This window comes from Platalea leucorodia (genome assembly GCF_965183815.1).
Source record: "Platalea leucorodia genome assembly, chromosome: 3".
Taxonomy (NCBI): Eukaryota; Metazoa; Chordata; class Aves; order Pelecaniformes; family Threskiornithidae; genus Platalea; species Platalea leucorodia.
Window position 1 is genome coordinate 1,199,095 of NC_138825.1, and position 23,632 is coordinate 1,222,726.

The window sequence follows — 23,632 nt, forward strand, 5'->3', positions numbered from 1 at the left end:
TCCTTGCCCCGCCGCCTCCCCATCGCCAGGTTTTGGAGGCCCGGCGCTGCGGGATGCTCCTCTCCCGCCGGCGAAGCGGGGGTCCCTGCCCGCATCCCCCCGCCTGGCAGCGGCTGGGAAGGGCCGGGGATGCGCGGAAGGGATGCGGGAGCTTGCGCGGGGGGCGGGCTGCCGGCAGTCGCCAGGGCAACCTGCCTCCATCTCTGCCTCGCCCGGGCGGGGGGACCCCGCCGGCCCCCGGGGGGACCCTCCGCTGCCAGGGGGATGCGAAGGCGGGGTGCGGGGGGGAGCCCCCGTCCCTCCCGCCCCGCCGCTGCAGCATCCCGCCCGCCGCAGTGCCCGCAGCGCCGGGGCCCCGCAGGACGCCGCGTCCCCTCGCCGAGGCCGCAGCCAGCAGGATACCCCACACCTGAGAGAGACGGGCGAAGGGTACGTCTGCGGCTTTATTTTCAGTCGGAAAGCGGAGAGCGTAAACCAGGAACTTGGATTATTGTTGATTTATTTATCTGTTTTGAATGGGAAAGCTGATTTTTGTGGCATAGCTGATGGGGGTGAGCTAGAATAGCCCGTATTCCCATCTGGCAAGCGTGGTCTGTCTTTCACTTTAAAAGGTCCGGATCCTTCTGGTCATCTGATTCAGGTCAAGCAGGACTTTGCCTTGCCCACAGCCCGCGGATCCCAGCGAGCAGCTCCCAGCGCCTGCTGCTGCCCCCCCGGAGGGAGGCAGGAGGCTCTTTCAATCCCTGGAGGATTGAGAGGTAAAATATCCCCAGCTCGGTTTCTCCTTCTGTTTGCTCTCCCCACAGGGGTTAATGAAACCACTGAGATTTGCAGAGGTTCGTTAAGGCGGATGGCGGCGGGGCATTGATTCCCAGATCATGCCACCGGTAGCCGAGGTGTCCCCACGCCTGGTTAACGCACACCCCACGCCCGCAGCCCCCAAACGGGATGCTCCCGCCTGGAGAGGGATGCTGCTGCCCTGAGGAGTGACGTGAAGGTGCCCGGGCAGGGAGGGGGGGTGGATGGAGGGAGCAGGGGGGGCCACGGCCGGCGCTGCCCAAAGCGCATGGCCGTGGCCGGAGGGGGAAGGCAGGGGAGCGTGCTTTACATCTGCCGCCCGCCGCAGCTCTCATCCCCTTCTCTCTCTGCCCGTGCCCTGCCTGCAGGCTGGCACCCATCCCCAGCGGTGTCCCGCCCATGGACCACCACCTCCCAGCATGAGCGCCGACGCTGAGCAGCTCCCGGCGGGGGCCCAGGCGGCCGGCGTGCCCCTCTGGACCGTATCCAGCTGGGCCGCCTCCGAGGTGCCCCCCAACACCAGCACGGCCGCGGGGGAGGCCGGCCGGCAGCAGGGGCAGGCGGAGTGGGGCGGCAGGGCGGGCGAGATCGCGGGCATGGTGGTGATCCAGTGCATCTACGCCCTGGTGTGCCTGCTGGGGCTGCTGGGCAACTCCCTGGTCATCTTCGTCATCCTGCGCTACGCCAAGATGAAAACAGCCACCAACATCTACCTGCTCAACCTGGCCATCGCTGACGAACTCTTCATGCTCAGCATCCCCTTCGTGGCCACGTCGGCCGCTCTGCACCACTGGCCCTTTGGCCGGGCCCTGTGCCGCACCGTGCTGGGCGTCGACGGGCTCAACATGTTCACCAGCGTCTTCTGCTTGACCGTCCTCAGCCTGGACCGCTACATCGCGGTGGTGCACCCGCTGCGGGCAGCCACCTACCGCCGTCCTCGGGTGGCCAAGATGGTCAACGGGGGCGTGTGGCTCCTCTCCTTGCTGGTGGCCTCGCCCATCCCCATCTTCGCCGGTACGGCAACCACCCGCGATGGCCAAGCGGTGGCTTGCAACCTCCTGTGGCCGAGCCCGGCCTGGTCGGCCGCTTTCGTGGTCTACACCACCTTGTTGGGCTTCCTGCTGCCGGTGCTGGCCATGGGGCTGTGCTACCTGCTGATCGTGGGCAAGATGCGGGCAGTGGCGCAGCGGGTGGGCTGGCAGCAGCGCCGGCGCTCCGAGGGCAAGCTGACGCGCCTGGTGCTGATGGTGGTGGCCATGTTCGTGGTCTGCTGGATGCCCTTCTACGTGGTGCAGCTGGTCAACCTCCTGCTGCCCGGCCGCCTAGATGCCACCGTCAACAACGCCTCCCTCATCCTCAGCTACTCCAACAGCTGCGCCAACCCCATCCTCTACGGCTTCCTCTCCGAAAATTTCCGGCACTCCTTCCACGGCGTGCTGCGCCGCTGCCTCGACGCCAGCCTCTGCTGCTGCCACACCAGGGAGGGGGCCGCCGAGGAGGAGGAGGAGGAGGAAGAGCCCCTCGACTACTGCGCCGCTCCCCGGGGGGACGACAAGGGCAAGGGCTGCATGTGCCCGCCCCTGCCCTGCCAGCAGCAGCCCCTGCACCCCGAGCCCTGCTGCAAGCCCGGACCCCTCCTCGCAAAGACCACCGCCTTCTAGGGTGCCCCCCGGCCTCGCCGGCCCCCGGACGGGTGTCTCCACCACGCACGGGCAAAGGGGACCCCGGCCGGAGGGGGGACACACTGCCGGGCCCCGCGCCGCCGCCGCCGGCCCTCGCTTGTGCTCTGTGCAGCTCAACAAAATAAAAAGCCATAAGACTGGCCCGTGATACGGTTAATTACGTCGGCTGAGTAATTATTGCCGTTACCTTCGGCACCGAGGAGCCTCCGCTGGGATCAGCGATGATGAGGGTTTCAAAAAGCATTAGCGAACAGTGACTGCAGCCACAGGGCGGGTGCCCCTCCAGAATAATAAACCACAAACTTCCCATTCCTTCTCAAAACATGCTCTGACAGACGGAGAAAAGCCCCAAAGCCCATCAGCCTGCCACATCTGTCGCAGGGCGAGGGGGCAGGACCGGACTGGACTTCGGCACCGGCTCTGCGGGGCAGCGAGAGCATGGGATCCGCGCGACCCCTCTGGGCTCCTCTTCTGTACAAAAATAGGGAGTTTCTCAACGACTGAGATCAGAGCTTGAGACTACGCAAACCCAGCCTCGGCAGGTGCCCGGGAGTCCCAAACCTCCCTTCAGCTAAAGGGGAAAGGAGAAAACTCAGGTCCCACCAACCAACCTCCCCCGCGCCCCCCCAGATCCCCAGGCAAAGGGATTTTAGCGCACACAGGACCAAAACTGTATTTTCCACAAGAAAAGCCAGGAGAACAGAATCCCGCTCCCTTTGCCGCAGGTAAACATCACCTCTAGCGGCACTTGAAACACATACCCGTAGAAACTTGAGCTGAAGAACAGCACTGGGGCTAAACCGGCTTGGCTGCACTGGGGTAGCATTAAATTAGCCATTTCCAGCTTATTTGATTTTAACTTCGTCCTTTTAACGTTATTCTTGCTCTCCATTATTTATGGCTCATTCCTATTTTAATCGCACTGGTGAAATAACCAGCAGGGCAATGTTTCCAGCCTGACGCTCCGCTAAGAGCCCGCAGCTCCTTCTTTTTTTTTTTGGCTCCAGCGGGGTTTGTGACTTCTGGAGCTCCGGCTGCGAGACGGGCCAGTGCGTGGCGAGGAAAACCACTCATTTTAGGGAAAGGGAGAAAGAATATGTCATTAGCAGCTGTCTATAAACCAGACTGTAAAAGCTTTATTGGTCTACACACAAAATCACCATGTGATTGTGCATTGCGTAGGGTATATTTCCAATAAATAAATAAGTATTTACAAATGTGCCGGGTGTATAAAACAGTGGGTTGAACCATTTACATGAGGAAAGCTACGGTTCATACAAGGCATATCTTTTTTATTTTCCTTGGAGGCTGCAACGTAGCTCTGCCCTATCGGGAGGGGGAAACGCGGCGTGATAGCAAGCTGGCTTAGCATGGAAGGGGGGACGCGGGGGGACGCAGCCCCCCGGAGCCCCGCAGCCCCTCTGCAGCCCCCAGCTCTGCCCCCGGGCTTGCAAAACTTCCTGCGGGAAAGCCAAGCGCTGCTGCAGGCTGATTTTTCACGGGTATAAAGCTGTCAGCACCCGCTCCGCCGCTCGCCCGCCGCCCCACGGCTGCCGGAGCCGGACCCCCCCAAGCCCCGGCCGGCAGCGCGCTGGCTTTGCAGAGCTGCCCCTTGTCTCCCCGCCGAACGATGGAGCTGGAAAACCGCATAAAATAGCTTCCCAGATTCCCCCCGGTCCGTGGCTGGGAAGCAAGCAGCGGGCCGGATCCTGCCCCCCAGGAAAGTTTTGTCGTGAGCTTCAATGTGGATTAGACTCAGCCCTCGGCCGTGGTCTGAACAAGACTAAAGGAAAAACCAGAAAAAAACCCTGTGGACAGGAGGGTTCGGTTAAGCGGGTTTTAAAAAAAAAACACAACAAAAAACAAAAAACAAAACTGAACAGTTTAACCCAACAACAGCAGAAAATTAGGGAAGAAATCGCGTGGGGAACACGAGGCTCCCCGGCGCTGCAAATGACCTTTCTTACCACAGAAAAAATTACCCTGGCAGTCTCGGTATCCCCATTTAACCTCTGCGTTCCTGAAAAAAAGCCCCGAAACAGTAAGAGGGAACAGAAATCAGGCATTTTAGCCCTCACAGGGTGATGCTCAGCAGGGTCCCTGCTGTCGCTAGCAATTTAAGGTGGAAAGTACTCAGCTGCCAGAGGTGAGAGGCAAAAGACGGGGCGGGGGGGACACAAAAATTGACATTTCTGCTGATGAGGCAGAGGAGGGCAGAGGAGCGAGGCAAAGCGCTGACCACAAGATCTTTGCTCCTTCTTCTGTCACCCATCGGTTTAAAAAAGGCTAAACCGAACCCAGACAAGGGCAGGAGCGCCCCAGCTCCTCGCCACCCCGGGAAAGCCATCATCTGCAGCCCAGCGGCACGCTTCCCGGCCGAGGGGAGCGGGAATTGGGGGCCGGGTGACCTTCCACGGTCCGCGACAACTCAGCCGGCCCCGGCACGCGTGTTCTCGCCCCACACTGATGCGGACTTAAAAGTTAGATCCAGACGGAGACATCCCGCCTGTAACACGCGCGTGGGTTTTCCTTGAAGCCCCCCCAGCTGCTGGCTTGGGCAAAGGAAAGCCGAACGCCCGCCGCTGCCTGCGAGGGGAGCAGAACCGGAGCAGCGCTCCGTGCCTTCCACCTTCCCCGCTCTCGGGTGCGAGTGCTGCAAGAGCCGGCTGGAAAGCGGTGAGCGTTTTTGGAAGCAGGGGTGATCACAGCTTTTCCCAAATTTTCTTTATCATTAAAAAATTGCGCGGGGGGCGGGGGGGGAGTAAATGTTACCCAGTTCCGTCCACCTCCCTCTCTCCGTCCTGCCCGGTCTCCCTACAGTTTCTGGCCGGAGGCGGCACAGCCCGAGGCGACCGGCTGAAGTCCCATCTCCTTTTCGTGGGGGCCGCTGCACTTGTAATCCATGGTGGCGGGGGGCCTGCAGTGCTTCTTCGCCAGGTGGTAGCCCAGGGCCAGCAGGGCCAGGGCCGCAGAGAGGACGCCCACGGCGATGCCCACCAGCGCGCCGGGGTGGAGGTGCTCCGCCTTCGGTGGGGTCCGGCTGGGGACGGGCGTCTGGAGTCCGGGCCCGAAATCCCCCGAGTACGCTCCCTCCCAGTCCTCCTCTGTGATTTTGACGCAGTTGTTCTGGTCGCGGAGGCGGTAGCCGGCGCGGCAGTGGCACTCGTAGCCGCCAGGGAGGTTGGTGCAGTTGTGTTGGCAGAAGTTCATGTCGCACTCGTCGATGTCCACGCAGACCTGCCTGCTGGCACCATCGTCGTCCAGCACAAAGCCCTCGGGGCACTCGCAGGAGCGGCGGTACGGGTCGCACTCGGCCGGGCACTGGCTGCGGTTGCAGTGCAGCAGGCAGCGGGTGGGCTCCCGCGGGTCGATGGCATAGCCGGGGTAGCAGCTGCAGCGGTAGCCGCCGGGCACGTCCTCGCATTGCTGCTCACAGGGCGCCTCGTAGCAGCGGGAGACGGGCCGGCAGTGGCCCTCCACCATCTTGTAGCCGCGGTGGCAGTGGCACTCGAAGCCGCCCTCGGTGTTGACGCAGACCTGTTCGCACAGCTTCGGCAAGACGGCGCAGTCGTCGTTGTCCTCGCAGCTGCTGCCGTCGGCGGCCAGCCGGTAGCCCGAGTCGCACATGCAGAGGAAGCTGGCGCCGGTGACGACGCAGTGATGCTGGCAGGGCGCGCCGGCGCAGGGCGAGCTGCAGCCGCGGCCGTCGAGGCCCAGCACCTTGCCGTCGGGGCAGGAGCAGCGCGGCCGGCCGCCCTCCTCGCCGCAGGCCCCCTCGCAGCCGCCGTTGGCCAGGCGGCAGGGCCAGGCTCCCGGGCCGGCGCGGCCCCAGCGCAGCCCCCCGCCGTCCCCCTTCTCGGGGCAGCGCAGCTCCAGCCCCGCGGCCGGGACGGCGGCGGTGCTGCCGGGCGGCAGGGCCAGAAAGTCGCCGCCGCGGGCGCCGAAGGGGGTGGTGTAGGTGACGGGCAGCCCCTCGGCGGCAGGCAGGCGCGGGCAGCTGCCCGCGTAGTTGTACTCGCAGAGGAAGCCGTCGGCGGGCTCCCCGCAGGGCCGCTCCTCCCAGCGCAGCTCCCGCGACACGGTCACGCACAGCTCCCCGCACTGCCGCCCCGACGGCGCCCAGTTGGAGTAATCGGTGCGGAGGTCGCCCGTCACCCACTTAAAGCCCCGGAGGCGCCGGCTGGGCTCGGTGCAGCCCCGGTGCAGGCGGAGCCCCAGCCAGAGCCGCCCGCCGCGGCTCTGCAGCAGGAGGGCGATGGCGTCCTCCGCCACGGTGGAGCGGACGGTCATCAGGTGCCCGCCGCCCCCCTCGCAGGCCGCGCTGGCCTCCGCGAAGGGCCGCGCCTCCCAAAAGACGCCGAAGCAGTCGTGCTCCAGGCACTGGGCGCCCGAGGGGGCGGCCGGCCCCGCTCCCCCCCCGAGCCCCAGCCCCAGCCCCAGCCCGGCCAGCAGCAGCGGCAGCGGCAGCCGGAGCCGCCGCATGGCGGGCGGCGGAGGGGCCGGCCGGAGCGGCAAATCTCTGGCGTGCCGCCCTCGCCCGCCCGCCCCATTTATAAGCGCTCCGGCCCTCCCCGCCGCGGGAAGGAAGCGCCTCCGGGGCCGGGCCGCCGCCGTCGTGCGGAGTGATTGCGGCGGGGGCGGCCGGTCAATCCCGGCGGCCCTCCGGGGGCAGCCGCCCCCCTCTGCCGGCTCCTCCCGGGGCGGGGACCGGGAGGAGCGGGGCTGGAAGCGGGCAGGGGGAGCCGGGAGCCGCCCCGGGCGGCCCGCGGGGTGCTCCGGGGTCGGCTCCCCGGCGCCGGCGGCAGCCTGGGGATGCGGGCTCAGGGGCTGGGCAGAGCCGGGAAAAAGAGGTTTGCTCCTTCTGCAAAAGGCCCGGAGGGGCGGTGAGCTGATGGAGGGCGCCTCAGGAGGGCAGTCAGGCACCCGAACCCCCCCTCGGCCGCCCGGCAGCCAGCGCCGCCCCAAAGCCCGCGGAGCCCCAGAAGCCGACGTGCGAGGGCGATGGCAGCGGCCCCGCAGCCGGCCCCGCTCGGGAGGCCCTGCCAGGGCCGGGCTGGGGGCCTGCTGGTCCCTTCCAGCCTAAACACCGCTGCTCATCCGCTGCCGCTCCCGGAGCTTCAGCGTCTCGATTTCACGCCAAAGCGGGGCTGCTGCTCGGCTGCAGGACCCCCAGATACCTTCGTACCTTCGAGGGAGACGGGATCAGGGGCCACAGGGCTGGTGGCCGTCCCTCCCCACCCGCCCCTTGGCCTCTGCCCATCACTTGCTCTTCTCCGGGGGTGAGGTGGGGTCCCCGAGGGATGGTGGCAGGGCACAGGGTGACATCTACTGCTGGCATGCGGCTGGGAGGCTGCAGTGGGCAGGGAAGAAGTGCCCACCGCTCGGGCATCTCTGCCGCTCTGGACCGCAGACCTGGAGTGATGGCAGCTCCCAGGGCTCGTCTGTGCATTACAGATGCGCTAGAGCGAAGGCAGGGGTCAGGCTGCCAGCCCTGCCAGGACAACGTCAGACTCTAAAGAAAAAAACTGGGTTTTTCAAAGAGGAAAGCCATTCCGAGATGCCCCCAGGGATTTACTGATTTTTGTTATCGCAGCGGGGGACTTGGGAGAGCCCTTCCCTGTGCTCGAAGGATGCGGTGTTAACAGCGACAGACCAGCGTCTCTGCGTGCCTTACAATTTGCAGCCCAGCAAAGCAGTTCCAGAGGATTTGAGCTACGATGGGACACCAGGAATAAGTGGGATTTCCCCCGGGGCTTTGCAAATCAGCCCCCAGTTACCAACAGAGCTGGCACGGCCTCGCTCTTGAAATGAGAGAAAATGGGCGTGGAGAAGCCGGCAGCGCGCCGTGGCCCGCGTCGGGACGGCATCCCGGCTCCCGCGCTGGGCGAGCTGGGGCTGCGCTCCGGGAAGGAGAGGGGCCCCGGCCCCGCGGCTCCCGCCCAGCCGGGGGTCTCGGCCCCGGGGCGCCGGCCCCGCTTCCTCGCCGGCGCCTCTGCTGCTCTTTCCTGAACAGCCGTACCCTTGCCGTGGTTTTGTCTTTGCGGGATCCACCTCTCCTGTCAGAACATAGCCAAGAGCAAAATAAAAATGAAAACCAAACATCCAAAGCTTCGCCGCTCAAAGGAAAGGGTATTTGACCCTTTTTTTTTTTTTTTTTCCAATTTTGAGAGCGGTGTTTTTGCCAGAAGACTCAGTCACTGCAATTAGCCCTCGGGATCCCCTGCAGAGAAGCGAATCCATATTTCCTTGCTGCACTCATTGCAAGCAGGTTACTTTATTAAACTCTTACGGTTTGTCTTGTCCTCTTCCAGCCCTGTGGGGTTCGGGTAGCTCACACGAGGCTGTGGGCTGCGTCGAAAAGGCAAGATGGGGAAAAGAGTAATAGTAATCCTTAATAATAGTAGTAGTAATAATAATAATCGTAACAGACATCACCAAGCAAGCTGTGCTGTTTGGTAGCTGCAAAGCTAGGCTGATGGAGACGGGAGCAGAGGAGCTCGGGCTCTTTATCGGACGCCTTTCCCCCCGCCTGTCTTCGGCCTCTTTCGCACCTTCGTCCATCGCCTCTCTGGGAAGGGGAATGTCAAGGCAATGCCATTTTCTGCTCAGACTGCAGGAGGAGCAAGGGAGAGCTCAGACTTTGGCCTGCAGAGCGTTCAAATCTGTCTCCTGCGCGGAAAATAAATGTGGGCTTTAATGTCATCAGGAGGGCTGTACCCCAAGGAGAAAGGCAGGCTGGGGCACGGCGCGGGGCAGCTTCGTTTTCTCCACTAACGAAGCCCAGGGCAAGGGCTGGGCTCAGGCCAGGGTTCCCTGATCTCAGCCCAAAGCTGAGCCTAAAGCTCAGCTCAGGCCCTGATCTCAGCCCAAAGCTGAGCCCAAAGCTCAGCTCCTCCCGGGCGACACGTCCCGGAGGTCTGATCCGCCGGTCCGCTGACCCCGGGGAAGGAGGCACAAATCAATGTGTATATGGGCGAGCTTGCAATGGCCTTCTGGCCGCTGCCAGTCCCTCCCTGGATGAAATAACTCACCCGAGAAGGGCTCAGTTGCTCTTCATCGCCACAAAACCTGTAAATAGGGTAATTCCCCAAAGTTTCCTGGGGGCTTGGTACCGCCGATCTTTCTTTGCTTTAGTAAAACCTGTTGTTTCCCCAGTTTTCATTTCATTTCTTTCACTTCTGGTGGTCTTTTTCTCCTTTTCGTTTTTCTTTTTTTTTTTTCTGTTTATCTTTTTCTGTTTTCAGAAGCAAAACAGCAAAATAAGGGGGGAAGGTCAGGGCAAACAACGGAAAAAGGAAGAATACAGAATGTAATCAGTGGAAAATAAAAAAATACCAATAGGTTTCTGTTCTATCTTTTTTTAAGAAATTATAACAACAGATAAAAATTCCCTTTTCAAGGCTGCATGATGAGAAATATTTTGAAAATTTCCAGGAAAAAAATAGAGCACTCCCAAAACAACGATTTCTCAGATCACCACGCTGATGTCCTTGCCCCGCCGACAACAGCCTGCAGGGTTGATCTTGCCAGTAGAAGGGCAAGATAATCAGGGCGGGAGAAGCAAGATTCATCATGTTTTAATAACTCTTTTTTTATTCCGATGATCTTTTCCCTCTTGCCTCCAAGCGTGACAGGCGTTGGCTGCCGTGGCCCCGACGGGCTGACTCACAGAGCCAGAAATGCCCTTCCTGCTGACATACCGCTTTGCCTTTATAAAAGTCGATTAATCACGCCCCTCCGCGATGCAAAGCTATTGCAAGACATCGCCGGCTGCCCGCCGCGATAGCAGGAGGGAGACCTTGCGCTTTGCGGAGGTCTGACTCATCCGAAATGTCACCGTCACCCGCCGGCCGCAGGCATGTTTGAATAGCTCTGGCGACCTGCGGTTAGGGGGCTATGTGTCACGGATTTTCTGTGCTTGTTAGTGGAATTTTGGGAATTATGACAGTTATACACAAGTTAATATGATGTAATAGAATATACTGCAATATAATATAATAAAACCATATTAAATTATGTCAGGATTGAAAGAAAAATTAAAAGCAGACCATTAAGTAGCATATATGTGCTTTCCCATTTACGCCCACATGCGATCCCACTTGGGATCATTAAAGCTGCCCAGGGGTCCCTTCTCCCCGATTCGGGCGATCCGCCTGGGGTCTCGTGGTGTCGGCCGGCCGCCGCCGAGCCCTGTTCCCGCAGGTCCGGGGCGGGAATCCCTTGCAGAAAAGGTGAATTTCCCTGCGCTGGATCAGACGCAAGGAGAGAAATAGCTCAAGGTTAGGAAGTGCCAGACAAATAAACACATCGAAAAAGGGGCCGGCACCCAGGCAAAGTGCGGCTTTGCCTGGAGGGGGGTTGTTTGCAATGGCTTTGGAGAAGGCAGGGCTGGGGAGGTCATGCCAAGTGGTGAGTGAGTCTTTTTTTTTTTTTTTTTTTCTTGTTAAAACTGGGAAAATAGGTTTTTCTCTATGCCCTTGCATCTCTGTGGTCTGTTAGAGCTGCTGTTTTCAGTCCGGGTGCAGACAATGCGATTTGTGAGTAGTGCTAGGGCTGAGCTAGGTCCTGCAAGCAGGCCTGGTGCTTTTTTTCCCTCTGGCTCATAGTTTTATGTTAATTCTTGGACTACACCTAGGGAAAGCAGCCCGTGCCGGTTCCCACAGGGATTAAAGCCTCCCGAGGCTGGGTGTTCGCGTTATCTGGCATGGGAAGCGCGTGCCTTCTCCTCCTACCATCCCCTTCACCTGCCTTGACACCGTCCTGGCCCCCTGCCCCAGGCCAGCATAGCCAAATTAATCAGTATCGTCCGTAAGCGATGCCTTATGTACGGCTCGATTCACAGGGGATGGAGAGGGCAGGCAAACCTCGTCAGGACCCCAGCAGGGGAAATATTGGAAGTTTTGCTTATTTTGGGGCATTAGACTCTCATCCTTCTCCGTGAGCTTTCTGTTGAGCCTTGCAACGTCTCCAACACCCACACCGGCCCAGCAGCTCGGGGCACGTGCTGGGTTTTCCTTTAGGAAAGCCGCTGGATCGTCCCTCTGCCGCGGGCTGGCTCTTTCCCTCTGTCACGTTGTCACCGGCGCTGCTCAGATCCGCTGGGCCAGATGCGAACCGCGCTGAGCAGCCTTGAAAGGGCTCGGGAGAGCCAAATGCCAAGAGATATTTAAAAGATAAAGATAATAAAAAGAAGAAATGAGCAGGCATTTAAAGCATTTGTTTTTGCAGTGGCTGACTCTGTGGGATTTGAAGGAAGGAGCGTGATATTTTGTAGATTATATTTTAACATTAGTCAGTACCTTTTCTCCAAATTCTTCTGCTGGAGGCCATTTCCTGGCAGCACCTTTCCCAGAAATGGGGAAAAATTATATCCCGGGGGGTGGCTGAATTACTACGTCGCGCTCCTTCGCTTCGGTTTATCGGGTTCGGCGCAAGGCTCGTGCAGGGGGAACGCCACCCGACGTGCCCCAGCCTCAGCGGGGCAAAATCAAAGGGTGAGGGGTGACGGCAGGCTGGCCGTCTCTCGCCGCGCTCCGGCTGGGAGCGATGTTCCTGCTAAAATAAGGCAGCTCGGCAGCTCCTTGCGCTCGGCAGGGACCCCCCTGCTCCCTGCACGGGCTCTGCCGGCAGGTTTGGCGTGGCCGGGGCCTTATCCCCGTGGGCGCTTCCCGGGGCAGGGGGAACAACTCTGGGAATGCTCTTTGTAGTTTGATGCGTGGAGGCACCGAACCTCCATCATGAGATGTAGTGTCCTCTTTTATTTTGGGGTTTTCTTGTTTTTAAACACTACTTAAGGCAAACGTCAATGGCTGATGAGGCACCACGTGAATGCCATTGCAGACATGGGCGATACGAGTGGGCTTTTGTGTCGTTTTTCCCCGTCTTTGTGACATTTTCCCGTTTAAGGATGGCCTTTCTTTGGTGGCGCACGTTGTGGCGGCAGCACCAGCCACCGGCAATCCTGTGGTTTGAATTCATCGACTGACTTCGGTGCCTGGTCGCTGACCAGAGCCAGAAAAGCAGATCCCTGCCCTCGTACGGAGCTACGCTGAAATCGGCAGGATTGCTGGTGGGCTCAGGACCTTGCTGGTGGGCTCAGGACCCAACCGAGATCATCCCAGTGCCCCCACCCCGTGGCCTTGGTCCACATGCAGCGAATGGCCCTCGCTCAGGACAGCGGTGCCTATGAAAGGCTGAGACCCCGCTGACTTCGTTACACGTGTGTAACAAGGATTGCGTGGTACCAAAGGTACAAGGATTGCGTGTACCAAATCAATAGGTTTTGATATAATATATATTTATTAAAAACCACTGAAGACCCATTATGTTGAGATTTTATTGGTGTTTCATCAGAAAAGCAACATACGGTGTTATTCAACGTGTGGGATAACCCGAGTCTTTTAGCCGAAGGCAACTGCAAGGCTGTGGTGCTGTGCCATCGCCGTGCGGGTGATGAAATTCAGTCCCGACGTGCCATTTCGGCGAAGGATGAGGCGTGTCTTAATTCGGGACCGTAAAAATACAACACTTAGTTCATTACAACCAGTTGATACGTACAAAGCATTTCAGGCGCGTCGGCTAGCCCGGCCTGCCGCGGTGGCAGCAGGACGGCTATAGGTCTTGCTTATAATGGCACCGGATTTAAACGGAAGGAACGGGGAGCGGAGGTAGCTGCCCCGGGCACCGCAGTAAAACCCGCCTGGGCTGGGGCGAACATCCCGTCTCTTCTGACTGTACACTGGGTACCAAACTGGCTGGTCCCGCTCCTATTTGCTTTAGCCCACGGGATTCACTGGGCGCCGGGTAATTCCCTAACGAGGACACGGATCTAAACGTCCCCATGGGATTTTGTTGCAGGAAGAAAGGGAGACACGAGATTATTCAGGTGTAATCGCACCAGGGTGGAGGATGCTACATCAGGGGATATTCCACCAGAGAGAACCCAGACTAAACCTAGGCACAAACTGGTGGCTTCCCTAGGCTGGACCCGCTACCATACTCCATTGGTAATACAGTACACATACCGGAATAGGCGAAAGTTGTAACAGAAATCAGGATTATAGGTTTTACTGAGGAATTTGTGGAATAAATAACACCTCTCAGATTTGTACCAGCTCTGAGCTCACGCTTGTGCTTCCTTTTCCCTTTTTCATAGGGGAGTAAGCGTTATATACAACAATTAATGGATATCTTAACTGGAAAAGAAGGCAGAAACACTCCTGAGACTGTTAGCGGCTGGAAAATGCTTCAGCTTTTGATAAAGCAAACCAAGTAGTCCCTGCAAAGCGAGGCACGTCGCTGCGACTGCCTTTTCCCCATACGGCCCCTGAGTCGGCATAGCCCGACAGCGCAGGCGTAACTTTATGTATGTAGGTTGTCCCACTGATTTCGGTAGGATTATTCGTTTGCTTAATTTATTCATGTATTCGAAATGCTCTGCTGGCTTGTTGTCATTGCACAGACAGGGTATGAATTTTCTGCGGGACTTCCAAGAATGCCGCTGCTGCATTCCCTGCTTCTCCCAGCCACTGTCCGGAGAAAAGGAAGCACGGACAGAGCATTAAAACCATTTACATTTTCCCGTGTTGTTTGGTTTGGTTTGTTTTTTTAATTTTACAATGGAGAAATGAAGACGAACAAAAAGGCAGGAAAGGGTTTTCCTCTGCACATGGAAGAACAGGATGCAGGTCGCTGCCTACAGCAAACTCCTTTGTGTTCAGTTCCCATTTCTCGAGCAATTAAGCCTCAAGTAGACAATAAAACCAGCAGAAACTTCAGGAAACTTGTGTACCCTTCAAATCACATGCCTGTCCTTTTCGAGCAGCTTTTTGCCTTGCAGAGCATGGGTAAATAGTGAAGTTAGCACTGCTGGATGGGAAGCAGGGATGGCCCCTGGGCCCTCTGGTTTGGGGGGATTCAGGCTGAAACAGCTCAAGAGGCATCCTTGTCGGGAGCGGCGGAGTGTGAACAGCTCTCTGAAGTTAGGTACCTGGGAACAGCTTCGCCCTGAGAAAGCATTTGCTTTGAAGCAGGGTTAAAAGTTTTATATATAACAATTAGCAAATATACAACATCCAGTGTATTCTTTACAGAGGGAGGCATGGCAAATGCGCTCAGCCTGGACCCCAAGCAGTCGGGAAAGGGTCCTACCCAAAAAGTATGATCCAACAGGGAAAGTCTGGTCTCATCCGGCTGCATGTGCAGGAGAACATTGTTTTCTGTATTTTGCAAGTGGTTTTAAACTGAATGCACTGGAAACAGGTTCTTCTAAACAGTTTTTCATACCTTTTCCACCATATATTCCCTGCAGAGAAGCTCTCTGCTGCTGTAGTTTTAAAAAGGTTTATTCGGTTCCCTCGGATGTGGCATCTTTTTTAAAAAAAAAAAAAAAAAAAGAAAGAAAAACACTAACCCCCCCCACCCCGCTCGTGGCTGCAGAGACCACTTCTTGCCCTGCTGAGACACGTAAGAGTTTCAAACCCATTGCAAAGAGAAGAAGGCGAGCTAAGGGTTGGACGCGGGCGGTCTGCGGCCAGGCAGGCCGGGGGGCTAGCGTCGCTTTGGGGACGGCAAAGGCCCGGGGGGGCTGCGGGGACGGGGCGGGCAAGCTGCTGCTTTTGCCTGTCGGCATGTCGAATACAGGTAGGGGAGACCAAATGAAAAACAAAAGGAGCTGTTTTCTTTTAGGAAGACAAATCGATGCTTATCGTTTGCTGTTTTTAAGCACAGTGAGGTTCTGCGGAGTTGAGGCGCAGCCCTGGCAGGCAAACTGGACCCCATTCCCTCTCGCAGCACCGTCCCCGTTATCCCTTCCCTCGGAGGAGCGGTGGCTGGTTTATAAACCACAGGGCTCCGCTGGGCTGCCTTCCCCCCCGGCGCCGAGACCTGCCTTTTGGGGGGGAGATCAGCTCCTGCTTTGCAAAGCACCCCAGGACCGGCTCTCGGACATGCAAAACCGTGTTGAACAGATAGCATCACCCCCCTCCCTTTTATTTTTTTCTTATTAATTTGCAAAAACGCTCTCTGCCGCTGGCGGCTCTGCGTCCCCCCGCTGCCCCGGGCGCCGTTACCTGCGCTCGCCGCCCGCCCCGTGGCTCTCCGGCTGCTCGGGCACCCAGCAATAGTTGTCCGCCGCGCTTTTGGCCGGCCGCTTCTCCCGTTTGGCCGCCCTTTTCTTGCAGGCCAGCAGGGCCAGGGCGAAGGCCAGCAGCAGCAGGATGGCTACCAGGCTGCCCAGGATGTAGTAGAGGAGCAGCCTGGGGCCGTCGGCGCTGTGCTCGGGGCCGGGTGCCGACCCTGCTGCCGTGGGGGCCGGTGGCATTGCCCCGACGGGGATGCCCAGGGTCTGGGGGATCCCCGTGGTCCATGGGGCACCCGTGGTCCGGAGGATGCCCGTGGTCCGCAGAGCATCTGTGGTCTGTGGGATGCCCGTGGTCCGTGGGGTGCTGCCGGGGGCCCCCGCGGGCTCCTCTCCAGCGGTGGGTGCGGCACGGCAGCCATGTCCATCCTCCTCTGGGAGGAAGCCGGGCGGGCAGAGGCACTCGAAGCTGCCGGGCAGGTTGCGGCAGAGCCCGGGGCAGGGGTCCCGCAGGCACTCGTCCACATCCAGGCAGGCATCGCCACCGCCGGGCTGGCGCTGGTAGCCGGGCCGGCAGGCGCAGTGGAAGGAGCCGGGGACGTTGAGGCAGAGCTGGGGGCAGATGCCGGGCTGGGCGCACTCGTCCTCGTCGCGGCAGTGGCGGCCGTCCGGCCCCGTCGGCCGGTAGCCGGGCTGGCAGAGGCAGACGAAGCTGCCGGCCGTGTTGTGGCACTCGTGCTGGCAGGGCCCGGCCAGGCACTCGTCCACGTCCAGGCAGCGGCGGCCGTCGGGCGCCAGGGCGTAGCCGGCCTCGCAGCCGCACTCGAAGCCGCCGGGGCGGGTCCGGCAGGTCCCCTGGCAGGGGTTGGGGCGGCAGGCGTCCTCGGGCAGGCAGGAGGCCATGTCGGGCGCCAGGACGTAGCCGGGGTGGCAGGCGCAGCGCGGGGGCTCCCCGGGCTCCTCCAGGCAGCGGTGCTGGCAGCCCCCGTTGCGGTGGGCGCAGGCGGCGGGGCAGAGGGGCCCGGGGGGGTGCCAGGCGAAGCCGCCCCCCTCCAGCGGCCCCTTGCAGAGGGCGAAGGCCGGACCCTCGCCGCCCTCGCAGTCGGCCTCCGCCAGCGTGCCGAAAGGGGCGGCCGCCAGCCGGGGGCTGCGCACCCCGAAGGGGGTGGTGTAGCTGACCCGGCCGGGCCCGGCCAGCGGCAGGGGCCCGCACATCCCCTGGAAGCTGAACTTGCAGAGGAAGGCTGGCAGCGGGGTTCGGCAGGGACGGTCAGCCCAGCCGGCGGTACCGGCGGGCCCGGCCGGCCGCAGGCTGACGCAGCGGGAGCTGAGGCAGGTGAAGATGGGCTCGGACAGCCAGGCTGAGTAGTTGCCGGGCTCCCCGCCGGCCGCCCAGGCGAAGCCCCGCAGCGGTTCCTGCGGCTGGACGCACCGGCCCCGCGACAGCGACAGCCCGATCCAGGCCGGGCCCGGCCAGCCGGCCGCCGCCAGCAGCTCCCGCAGCCGCTCGGCCTCGGCAGGGCTGCGTGCCGGAGCCAGGTTGCCGCCGTTGTGCCGGCACCGCTCCTGGGCACCGCTCCAGCCCAGCTCGGCCCGGTGCAGGGTGTAGCAGGCGGTGCCGGCGCAGACCACCTCGGCGTCCTCCCCGCCAGACCCCCGCACCGCCACCAGCAGCAGCAGCAGCACCGGCAGCCGGGCGACGGCCATCCCGCCGGCTGGACGGACGGATGAAGGGATGGAGGGACTCGTCAGCCGCCGGCTCACATCCCCTGGTCCCGCTGAGCTCACCCTACACACATCCTGTGCTCCCGGGTCTCCTATTTATCACCGGAGGCTACGGCTTCCTGTAGCGTGGTCTGGCCGGCCGCTTGTTGTTGGCGGCCCCGGCGCTGGCCTCGCTGTCTTCCCCTTCCCCCCGGCGCAGCGGGCTCCTCGCTCCCATCCCCAAGTTTTGCTGCGGAGGGGCTCGCCGTGCTTCGGCTGGCGCTGCTTTTCTGCAGGGGAAACTAGCTGTGTTCCTGCTTTTTTTTGTTGTTGTTTTCGAGGGCTTGATCTACTCACTCACCCAGCAGATGATTTTTCTAATCCCTAATAGGGCCTGCTTGTCTTCAAGCATGTATTGCTAAAAGGGGAAGAAAAAAAAACAAAAATAAAGCGCCGTGGGATCCCTTGCTATGGGCCTTGAAAAGAAATTGAATATTTGGCGTGGTGTCTCGTGCATGCTACTTTTCCAGCGCATTTTTCCCCTTCTTCGTGTGCTTTAAATAGACAGACAAGCCCTGAAATAGGAGCTAGGTCGTGGGAAGGTCTGGGCTGCCAGGACGGAGCCAAGCTCGGCCGGTCCCCGATGCCGTCCGGAGCAAACCCTCCGTGCCGAGGGAAGCGCTGCCCCGGCGGCTGCCCCGGCATCACGCCGGTGAGGGTTGATGCTGTGATGCTCCGCGTTAATAACTCGCTAATCACTTGACCCCGATCCGATGTAGCGCAGAGAAGCGGCTGGCCTCGGCTGATGTCGGTGGCTCTGCAGAAGGCCGCTAGAGAAAGGGCAAAGGCACTAATATAGCACACTCGAATGTTTAAACAAACATTCATGTTGCAAAAGCCCCTAAAAGAGCTTGAGGCAGCTCCTCTGCAACAGCGTTTTAGCATCCCAAAGCATTTTAGCAGTGTGATTGAAATTTAAATATTTTGAAATATTTAAATATTTTGAAATATTTAAATTAGGTATTTACCAGCGCAGAATTTGCTGTGCTTATCCTTTTTCAGGCCGGGAGATGCCAAGCAACACGGTGACTTCTTTTCTGCTGCCGCGGGCGTGCTCGCCGTTGGGGTGCCGCAGCCGCGCGCGTAACCGGCCGCGCGCGCGGGCAAACCTGCGTTTTGCACACCTGAGCCCCCCGCTGCGTGCCCTGGTTTGGACCCCTGGTTTTTTATTGTGCCGTAAAGCTGTCCCGCTCGAGCGGACTGCTGCCCGCGGAGCAGTGTCTGCAGGGAGGTCAGGATGGTGACGGGGAGAGAGGGTGAGGATGAACGGAGTGCCCCGAAGAAGGCAGGACTGCAGGAGAGGCTCTCCAGATGCGGTGCTCCTTGCGCTTCCCGCTTGCTGGGATAGCAAACAAGCGAAAAGCTAATGAGTTTAAAAGAAAGCTAATCCCGGTTCCCTCGCTGACGGTCCGCCCGCCCTTCTGCATCCTGGGATCTTCTCCTGGAGCTTCCCTCTCGCCGCAGCTAGCTCAGACTTTAACCCCTCGACCTGCGAGTCTGCCTTGTCTTTTCATGCTTAGCAGGCATCCGTCACAACCATGAATCCCATGTTCATTCCAGCAATCTTCCTATTTGTTGATTTATCTGGGTTTTGTGTGCCGAGTTAGCTCGGTAACGCGACAGCGAGCGACAGCGACCCGACCGAGGAACCAAAACACAAAATCCCCTCATTCACTTCCCTTCTTTATACCCTAGATATAAAAGTCTCCAAAAATCCCAACGCTGAGGACTACAGCTTTCTCTGCTTCCCCAGAGGTGTTTACACTCCTGGAGGACCCCTGGTCGCGGGGATGTCCTCCGGCCGGCAGCAGGGACCGGTGCTGGCTTTTGGGGCTTGGCACACCTGAAGGTGGCAACGACCTTTGATGCAAAGGAGGAGGGGGCAGGAGCTGGAGCCCCGTCACCAACCTCTCCTGCACCCTGCAGCTTGGCAAACTACCTGATGGCACCGGCTTCGCGGAAAAAAGAGAGAAGCATCACTTGGGTGCTGCGGAGGTGTCGCTCCTGCCGGAGCGAAGAATACGATGCAGGGAGCCACAGCTAACGCTCCGAAACCACGGAGCGTTTTGGGCCAGCGGCCATGCTGAAAAACTGCGTTGGGAGGGAAAAAATATTTTGATGCCACCTCGAATCGGTTTTATTCAGAATTTCCTCCTGGAAAAAATGGGGGGAATTTTCTTTCGACTTGTACAAAATAAGAGAGCTCAACACAAAAGCATTTCCTTTCTGCTAAACCAGTACATGTCTTTGCTTTTATAAAAACACTGCTGGTGTTTTCTCTTTCCAGCTGAAATGGGCAGGCAAGCTGAGCGCTCAACTGACCAGTTCTTCCAGCACCCCAAACGAGCATTTTTTCATCCAACCAACTTCCATGGACAAAAAATGGCCAGTTCTAACTAGAGCTCCTCTGGACATTTCCAAGCTGGGGTTATGGACAAAACCAAAAATACTTAAAAATAATTTCTAGGTGCATGTCTAAGAGGTTGCTCCAGCAGAGTAATTAATGAATTGCTGGTGATATTCTTCATTAGGATGTGTATGAGGTCTAATCAGGTAGGAGCTCCCTGGGCTCCTGTCCCAGGGAAGAGACCTCCTTTTTCAAGATCGCAGTGTCAGATCCTTTCCTTTGATTTGCAAGAATATAGATAATAACCCTTTCCAGTGGCTTTATTTTTTTTTTCCCCAATAAATGTTTGAAAGTTCCTGCTAGAGCTGTTTACAGGCTGGTTATGATTTCATGTACAGGAAACCTCTCCCCCCGCCTTTTTTAGCTAGATCTTCATCTGCGAAGCTTATGCTAATATTTTTACCCACAGTTTTGGCAAGAGAGTAGTTTTTGGTAACTTAAAAACACACCATGCTTGTATTGGTTTTTATTAAATACGCCATGCTTTTTAAATTTTCGTCTCAGCTGGGCTGATGTTCCCATTTGAAAATCAAAGTCCTGGTTCCTAAGTTAAAAGGGGTTTTGTTTCTCAACCCCCCCCCCCCCCCCCCCAGCTGGACACATCTATAAACGCCTGTTTCAGATAATAATCAAAACCAAATTATCTTCTGGAGACCAGAAATCCTGCCGAGTGGTGTACCGCACTTAAAAAAAATAGAAAATTAAATTAAAAAAAAATTAAAAAATCAGCTTGCTGGAGGAACTGGTTTAAAAAAAATGTTTCTCCAAGGCCAAAGAAGGAAATGTGTGCTGTCTGCTTGACATCAGCGACGGCTGTTTGTGCAAAGCCCCAAGGCTGGGACAAGGGACAATGGGGCCGGGGGGGGACACCTGCACCAGCAGCAGCCGGAGAAGAATGGGAGGAACTGGGCTTCCTCTGGGGACGTCCTCAAGGACCCGGCGTCGGGTCGGCGGCGTGCAGCAAACCGCCCGCTCCCCAGGCGAGGAGCGGGGCTGGCAGCCCCGGCACGGCGGGCAGGCTCTCGGGACGGGGTAGCGGTTTGGGCATGTGGAATCGGGGGGCATTTGGGCAACGTGGAACTGGGTTGACTCCTGCTAATGCTGAACGCGGGCACTGGAGAGGCTGCTGCCTGTTCGCACGAGTGCTCTTTAGTTTGGATGATTTACAGCAACACCTTATAGGATATTAAAATTTTTATCATCTGCTTTTAAAGCAAGGAAACCTTAACACTACCAGAGGTGACTGGAACATTTTCCCGCTCAGTCATGTTGAAGGATGATGCTTAGTGGCCAGTGTTGGAGTCCCTTGCTAAGAAGCAGGAATTAGCAGGGCTGCAACAGAAACAAAACCCAAAGCACCAGGAACAGGACGTTGCTTTATTTAGTTTCTAGCTTTTTATGGCAATAGTAGGTGCGTCTGCTTGCGTGCCTTGCGGTCAGGTCAAGAACACTGGTTTTTGTTAAGGGTCTCATCGTTACGAAGCTGTGGGATGTCGTTAGCTTGCTCGTTCAGCAACTCAAAGCAACTGTTTCTGGCATATTTTTGGGATGCAGCCGGGCATGGGGAGGTGTTCCTCCATCCCTGCTCCCGCTCCGCCGGGCTTGCCCTCCTGGCAGGCTCTGAGACGAGCACCCAGAGGCACAAAGCCGGCCGCTTAACGCTTTGGCCACGCTGCTGGAGACCCTGCGAGCTATTTAAAAATGCCTGGAAGGAAGTAGAAAAGCAAACAACATTGAATACAAGGAGGGAGGGGGAGAGAAAAACCATTTCCAAAACCCGGAGCGTAGCAGGACAGATGGAGAAAGGCTTTGCAAACAGCCACGAGTCGAAGCCGGCTACTGGGAAACATCTCTGGGAGCGGGAGGGGAGCACGGGGGGTCTCGCCCTCGGAGGGGATCCGTTTGCAGCAGGTTGTTGTCTCGTCCTCGTGTTCTTCTTCTCAGAGTGCAGCTGAAGTTACAAGCCTGGTTCGCTGCGTCACCAGGAGCGGGGACGTTGCGAGGGAACGCAGCACAGCCGCAACGGGACTTGGTGCCGCAGCGTATTCATTAACGCAATGCCTGTCTTTGCAGGAAATATATACCCTCTTCAGCTATTATTTATTTCTTTATATATGTATATTACAATACTGCACACGCAAACACCTGTGCATACTTGTCCTGGTTTCAGCTGGGATAGAGTTAGTTTTCTTCTTAGTAGCTGGTAGAGTGCTGTGTTTTGGATTTAGGATGAGAATAATGTTGATAAGACACTGATGTTTTGGTTCTTGCTGAGTAGAGTTTACACTAGTCAAGGACTTTTTAGCTTCTTGTGCTCTGCCAGGTGCATAAGAAGCTGGGAGGGAGCATAGCTAGGACAGCTGACCCAGACTGGCCAAAGGGCTATTCCATACCATATGACATCATGCTCAGTATATAAGCTGGGGGAAGAAGAAGGAAGGGGGGGACGTTCGGAGTGATGGCGTTTGTCTTCCCAAGTAACCGTTACGCGTGATGGAGCCCTGCTTTCCTGGGGATGGCTGAACACCTGCCTGCCGCTGGGAAGTAGCGAATGAATTCCTTGCTTTGCTTTGCTTGTGCGCGCGGCTTTTGCTTTACCTATTAAACTGTCTTTATCTCAACCCATGAGTTTTCTCACTTTTACTCTTCCGATTCTCTCCCCTATCCCACCGGGGGGGAGTGAGCGAGCGGCTGTGTGGTGCTTAGTTGCTGGCTGGGGTTAAACCACGACAGTCCTTTTTGGCGCCCAACGTGGGGCTCGAAGGGTTCGAGATAATGACAGATTTAATTGGAATGTGCTAGACTGAATTTATAGCTGTTAGTGCTGTTTAGGTATGAATCAGCAGGCTTCTGTACTTGCCATGGGGCTTGCTTGCCTTACTGTATATTAGAGTATAGTGCTCGTTAGTGGCTGCTTTTTGCTTTTGCTACTTGCTGAACTGCTTATCATCTTACTGTGCTGTGCCTGGGAACATTTTGATAACAACAACGGCCATGCCCTGGGCTGGCAGATGGCCAGGGCATTGCTGCTGTTTCTGCGCTGCTGTACTGGACAGGCTGGAACTCCAGTGTGAACTCGAGTCAAAGGGACTGTGACCTGTGGATGAGTCCATGTGGGAGCAGGACACCCCGAAGCGCCTGTGGACGTGGATAAGCCCATACCAGAGCAGGTATGTCTCGAAGAGTCTGTGGCCATGGTTATGTCTGTGCCACAGCAGGTATACTTCTTGAAGGGATTGTGGCCCAAGGATAAGTCCACGCTGGAGAGGGTACACCTCGAAGCATCTGTGGCTGTGGATAAGTCCGTGCTGCAGCAGGTACACCTTGAAGCATCAGTGGCTGTGCATGAGGTCATGCTGGAGCACCTCAAAGCGTGTGGCCATGGGTAAGGCCATGGTGGAGCAAGTTCACTTCTGAAGAGACTGTGGCTGCGGGTAAGGCCATGGTGGAGCAAGTTTACTTCTGAAGAGACTGTGGCTGCGGGCAAGGCCACGCTGGAGCAGGTATATCTCTGAAAGCATTGTGGCCCATGGAGAAGGTCATGTGGGAACAGGTGCACCTCTAAGTGACTGTGGCTGTGGATAAATCCATGCCACAGCAGGTATACCCCTGGAGAGACTGTGGCTCATAGACAAGGCTCCACTTGGAGCAGGTAAACCCCTAAGGGACTACAGTCTGTGGATAAGTCCAAGCCGAAGCAGGGGCAAGGGGAGGAGTCCATTGCAGTGTTAAGCCCAATGGTCTGGTCCAAAGGGGCCAGGGGTGGAGATTGTAATGGAAATACCTTTAAATTGTTGTAACCCAGGATTTGAGTTGCATGTTATGAGAATTACTATAACAGGAACCCCTTGTTGCTAGCCAGGCTAGGAGCAAGGGGAGGAGTTCATTGCAATGTTAATCCTG

The 23,632-nt window shown here is 57.9% G+C and overlaps 3 protein-coding genes across 3 annotated transcripts; 1 reads left to right on the forward strand and 2 right to left on the reverse strand.

Annotated features, from left to right (window-relative positions):
• Positions 1-1,217: 1,217 nt before the first annotated feature.
• SSTR4 (somatostatin receptor 4) lies at positions 1,218-2,459 on the forward strand (the record flags this gene model as incomplete). The annotated part of the gene is made up of 1 exon (XM_082305664.1): positions 1,218-2,459. The coding sequence occupies one exon, from the start codon at positions 1,218-1,220 to the stop codon at positions 2,457-2,459; it is 1,242 nt and encodes a 413-aa protein (XP_082161790.1).
• A 1,149-nt stretch (positions 2,460-3,608) lies between these two features.
• THBD (thrombomodulin) lies at positions 3,609-6,991 on the reverse strand. The gene has a single exon (XM_082306181.1). The coding sequence runs from the start codon at positions 6,960-6,962 to the stop codon at positions 5,295-5,297; it is 1,668 nt and encodes a 555-aa protein (XP_082162307.1). The 5' UTR covers positions 6,963-6,991; the 3' UTR covers positions 3,609-5,294.
• A 7,868-nt stretch (positions 6,992-14,859) lies between these two features.
• CD93 (CD93 molecule) lies at positions 14,860-17,445 on the reverse strand. The gene has a single exon (XM_082306148.1). The coding sequence runs from the start codon at positions 17,263-17,265 to the stop codon at positions 15,547-15,549; it is 1,719 nt and encodes a 572-aa protein (XP_082162274.1). The 5' UTR covers positions 17,266-17,445; the 3' UTR covers positions 14,860-15,546.
• Positions 17,446-23,632: the final 6,187 nt, after the last annotated feature.

Excerpts from the sequence above, each read along its gene's own strand:
- THBD (XM_082306181.1), bottom strand. The coding sequence starts at position 6,962 with ATGCGGCGGCTCCGGCTGCCGCTGCCGCTGCTGCTGGCCGGGCTGGGG.
- CD93 (XM_082306148.1), bottom strand. The coding sequence starts at position 17,265 with ATGGCCGTCGCCCGGCTGCCGGTGCTGCTGCTGCTGCTGGTGGCGGTG.